Source organism: Castanea sativa, chromosome 7 (assembly GCF_040712315.1).
Source record: "Castanea sativa cultivar Marrone di Chiusa Pesio chromosome 7, ASM4071231v1".
Lineage (NCBI taxonomy): Eukaryota > Viridiplantae > Streptophyta > Magnoliopsida > Fagales > Fagaceae > Castanea > Castanea sativa.
The window spans coordinates 11,270,022-11,275,377 of NC_134019.1; the positions used below are offsets into that span (position 1 = coordinate 11,270,022).

Genomic DNA, 5,356 nt, shown 5'->3' on the forward strand with positions numbered 1-5,356 from the left:
ATAAGAGTTGTGTGTGTGAGAGTGTGAAGAATTCAAGTGTGTAAGCATTCAGAGTGGTTCTCGCGAGGACTCGCGACTGGCAACTCGCCAAAATGCCACACGTGTGAAGCATACAGGAAGCTGAAGGGTCATGACAGTTGAAGCACTACAGGAAAAAAATGGACAGTCTAGCCTAATAGTTATTTCGTGACTCAAACTCATGAAGAACACCTTGTTTTGCAGAAAAGTGACTTTTCACATTCCTCATGTACCTTATTAAAAATACTCTTATACTCACGAAATGTAGAGAGCTTCTAGAGAGAGAATCTTGAGAGAGAAATCCTAGAGAAAACCAAGATTGACTCATCCACAATCTTAGACAATTGATTCTCCAAATTCCTCTACTTTCACCCTCTCCATTGACATACCCTTGAGAGGTTCATTAGCCAAATCATTTTTTCACTATACCCATATTAGTGAGGAAGTAATTTCATGCTTGGGAAGTAGTTCGGAGATGACCAAATTATTTTATTGATACAATGGGCTTATTGCAGGATTTGGAAAGCTAAAGAAGACACAGTTAGGCTTAACCTTGTTGGAGCAAGAAGCTTGGAGGGCTTAGGTGCATTAGGTAGACTAGGCTTGGAAGGTCTATTGCTATTCGTGTGTCTCAACTTTATTCTTAGTGGATCATTTCATTGCTTAGAGGGCGTCGAAGAGGTTTTTCGCTGAGTTTTTCAGTTTGCTCTTCGATAACACGTGCCAGTGTTATCTTTGTGTTTGCATTTCTCTAATCTTTACTCTTGACTTTTAACTGCTGTTGTGTTGTGATAAATTATGGTTTAGAGTTGTATATATATTTGGATATTGCTTGTACTTATCATTCCGCACATCTATTATTTGAGTATAAGCTTGTGTTGGTTATTTTAAAATTGGGGGTCTAAACATTCATTAGTGTTTTATACACTAAGTGAACATTCACTTTTGTTATGAGAAAAACTTAACCACGTAAAAGAATTAGAAAAAACTCTAGCATCCTGTATGATATTCCCAAAACCAGCCAAGGACAAAGCTTCATCTGCAAGTACATGTATAATCATCTCGGAATCACCTTCAAATATGGCTTGTGTAATCCTAATTTACAAAGCAAATTCTAGGGCACTTGCGATTTATTCTTATGATTGTCTTAATTAGCAAGTCGGCCACTGATGAAGTTTCATGCAATTTATTCTTATGATTGTCTTCATTTTGGCCTTGAATAACTTGAATTTTCATCAAGTGCTTTAAAGAATTCAGCCGTGAAACTTTCTTAGAAGTGGCTAACAGCTAACTTCACACTCTTAATTATAGATAACTTCCTATTACAAGTTTTTTGAATTTCACATAAATCTTTTCATTTTTCTTCCGAAATGATTTTAAACTTATCAAAAAAAAAAAAAGCTCTTTGAAATTTTGAAAAGAATCACTTACATTTTTATTATTAAATAAACATCGTATACTTTAATAGATTATCAATAAAAAATTATATAATAATTATTTTATTCATGATTTAAAAATTTCTCTAAGGTCTGCGTGAATTAATTTTAACAACTCGTATTTCTTTCAACGCTTTATATATATATATATATATATATATATATATATATATATATATATATATATATTTGTGTTTGTGTTTTTGCTCGATATATGCTTCATATTTTTTAAAATCTTTTAATATTATTGATTTCCACATATCTATTATTAAGAATTTAACTTGACACAAGTGGGCATGCCAATAATTCACTAATGGATGTTTGCCCATATATAAATTAATTTAAACCAACTCAAGGTTTTTCATGTTAACACTTAGTCTGTTACCAACACAATTATTTTAAGCCTAATGAAATTGAAATATACTTTCATAATTTTTTTAAGACAAAATTGTAGGAGTAACTTTCAACATTTAAGAAACGAAATTCAAATTTGGACAACATTTTATAGAGAAAAGGTAAATTTCAACCTTCTTCTGTCACTGATTCTTGAGTCAATTGGCCTCCAAAAATTTTTAAGTTTTATTTTTATGACATTAATTAATACATGATTTCATGATTCCTGATTTTGATGAATAAAATTATTTTAAAATCTAACGACGCATTAACTTTCTAGTGTATTAAGACGTTTTCTAACTTTGGCTTTTAATATTATGGCGACTTTGTCACGTTCAACTATTCGTTGAAATAAAATAATATGAGGGTTGATCGAGTGCACTTTCATTTTATTTTATTTTAATAACTTGATCAAAGTGCAGTTCTAGTTCCCATTTTTTACTTTTGCAAATAAAGCAACCCACATTGAAAATTTCTTGTTTAACTTCAACAATGATAAAGAAGAAATAGTCAGTCCCTTTTAACATTTCCAATTGGTATGAAGCTGAGATTTACTATAAATAAGTAATGCATGGTCCATACTTTGAACCCATCATCCTCTCATTTCCTTCTGAAAATGTCTTCCTCACAGCTCACCTTTTCAATCTACCTGCTAACCTTTGCTTTCTTTCTCCAAACCATTTTTGGAGTCAGCCCCCCTCTCTACAATATTTGTTCAGGCTCTGAGAACTTCACCACCAATGACCAATATGAATCAAACCTAAGAAAGCTCTTAGGTAATCTTAACTACCAAACCCCTCCTCTTGGTTTTGGTCTTGGTTCAGTAGGTTGGTACCCATACCAAACTTATGGGCTTGCTCTTTGTCGTGGAGACATTGCAGCCGCAGATTGCAAGGCGTGTGTTAATGAGGCTAGTAACGAAATTCACAAACGTTGCCCATATGACAAAGGTGCAATTATATGGTACGATAATTGCCTTTTGAAGTACTCAAACAAGGACTTCTTGGGTCAAATTGATAATGAAAATTGGTTCTCTTTGTTGAATGTGAAAAATGTGAGTGAGCCAACAATATTTAACCAAAAGACTAGGGAGTTATTGAGCCAACTAGCCAAGGATGCATCTTTCACTGTTAAAAAGTATGGAGTCGGAGAGCTAAACCTAGGATTGGGAGAATCAACCAAACTCTATGGCTTGGCTCAATGCACATGGGACCTTTCTACCACTGAATGTTTTCAATGTCTTGATGATGCAATCGGTCAACTTCCTAGTTGTTGTGATGGGAAACAAGGAGGAAGAGTTGTTGGTGGGAGTTGCAACATAAGATATGAGATTTACCCATTTGTCAGTGCTTAATTCGATGTGGAGTGCTCTAGGTTTCAGGTGCCTTCTTCATGATCTCACTTTGGAGGGATACTCAAGAATAATGATCTATGATTCTTTAATTTTCTTTGAACCAATGTAATTATATAATTCATTGCCAATAAAATTGATTTGTTTTGGTTTCTTGATTTTTTTACGTCAAATAATTCAATAAGAATCTCTCGATTTAGGGTGATAGGTGTTGTTAGTTGAAGCTCCATTATGACACTCACTATCCAGGAGCACAAAAACTCACAATTCACTCAATGTGAGGTTCTCTACGCGCTTGCACTAACCACAGGCTTTTACCTTTCTTTTCCAACGGTAATTTATTTTGATGGTTGAATATATCCTTACTACAATTATTATAGGTTTTTTTTTTACGGGGCCCTCGATGAAAAACATGACATTTGAAGAACAGGCATGCATGGATCTCGGATGTCGGATGTTGGTCCTCTAATAAGCACGTAAGCAAGAATTATAATGGCTAGGTTACAAAGAGAGTATAGGAAGACAATGCATTTTTAGAACGAACTTATTACGACTTGAGTAGAGGAGCGGCAATTACTAGAGCTGGATTTATTATAGTCAGACTTATCAGTGCGCATGGAAGAGGCAATAGAAGGGTTAGCTGTCAACATGGTAAAGCTTTTTTTGGACTTGCAAGCTCTGTAGACGAGTCTTCTCATAAGCTAACTCATTAAGGGCTAGGGTGGGAGGAAAGCGATTAAGCAGCTGACTGCAGAGAGGCTGAGGCTCATAGTCATTATGCAAAGCTATCAAGAACCGGTAGAGAGGGACTGATCTTGTTATACAGTGTACTTGGCTGGATAGGTGGGAGTCCCAAATTATATGAATGGCATAGTTTAACCATGAGTTGATATTCCTTGGAACCATGAGGAGCAAAATAGTGTTTGTCTAGCATATATGGTAACAACCTAAGGAAAAATACTAATAATATTTACGAATATATCTAAAAGGTACAATTAAGACTTCTTATAGTTGTTAATAAAACTCAAATCAACCAACACAAAAAAACAATAAAAATTCAACTTTCATAAATTCAAAATCAACCCTACTAGTCAACAGTTTCCAATAATGGTTCAAACCATGGGCTTCGATTGCAAATCATACTCAAGTCAAGTATGGTCAAGTCAGATCAGGTAACATGAACCGAAACTGATGTGGAACTTGGTGTTGACATGACAATTTTCATGCCACATAAAATGATGTGGGAGGTAACATGGCTATGCTAATGTGGCAATAGAGCTAGAATGGTAGTGCTGCCATCGCAGATGTTGTTGATAGGTGATGTTGACTTGACCTTAGGGCTGACATGGCATTCTATGAATGTTACAAGTCTCAATAACATGTGCTTGGTTGTTGGAGACACTGTGGCATGTGAGAAGATGGCGTCGATAGCTGGGATCACCATGATTCTTCCACCGATGGCGGTGGTGAATTGTATGGAGGCTTAGAGGCAAAAAAATTTTAAGTGTGGCAACAATCTTGTAGTGATGATGGTGGTGAAGGAAAGACAGTGATGGTAGGCCTGAGAAAGCAAAGGTAGTAGAAAAATGCCAAGGAAGACAAACTATTCTTGAATAAAGAAATATCAAAGTGTGTGTGTGTATATATATGTGTGTGTGTGTGTGTGTGTGTGTGTGTGACTCAAATACCATGTTAGAATGGAGGAGAAATTCTCAGTGTATTGACTTCTGTGTAAAACGGTACAAGGACATTAGTGTTGTACAAGTAACAGGAATCTTGTATGATTAAATTATAATAAGATTGAGTCCCGGTTAGACTTTGAACTAATAAGAACGCTTTAGAAATTTCATTTTAATTTTGTGGCAATTTTCTCATCTTCTACCTTTCATTTCAATAAAATATTAGGGTTATCAAGTGGTTTTTTCTATTTCATGGATAAGTTAGATTAAATAATACAGATTTAGCTTTCCCAGTTTTGACTTTTTGTAAAGAAGGCAGCGCAGTTTTGAAAATTTCTTGTGAATTTGACATGTTATTTAGAAGAAAAAGTCAAACCTTTTAATGTTTCGGCCATATATTGAAGCTAAGATTTACTATTTATAACCGCTGCATTGTCCATAGTTTAAACCCATCAACCTTCTCTGATTTCCTCTTGAAA

At 34.8% G+C, this 5,356-nt stretch overlaps 1 protein-coding gene across 1 annotated transcript; it reads left to right on the top strand.

Moving 5' to 3' along the window:
• The first annotated feature begins 2,448 nt into the window (after window positions 1-2,448).
• Window positions 2,449-3,341, top strand: LOC142644684 (antimicrobial ginkbilobin-2-like protein). Its single transcript, XM_075819259.1, has one exon. It carries the CDS (start codon window positions 2,464-2,466, stop codon window positions 3,199-3,201), a length of 738 nt encoding a protein of 245 aa, XP_075675374.1. The 5' UTR covers window positions 2,449-2,463; the 3' UTR covers window positions 3,202-3,341.
• The last annotated feature ends 2,015 nt before the right edge of the window (window positions 3,342-5,356 follow it).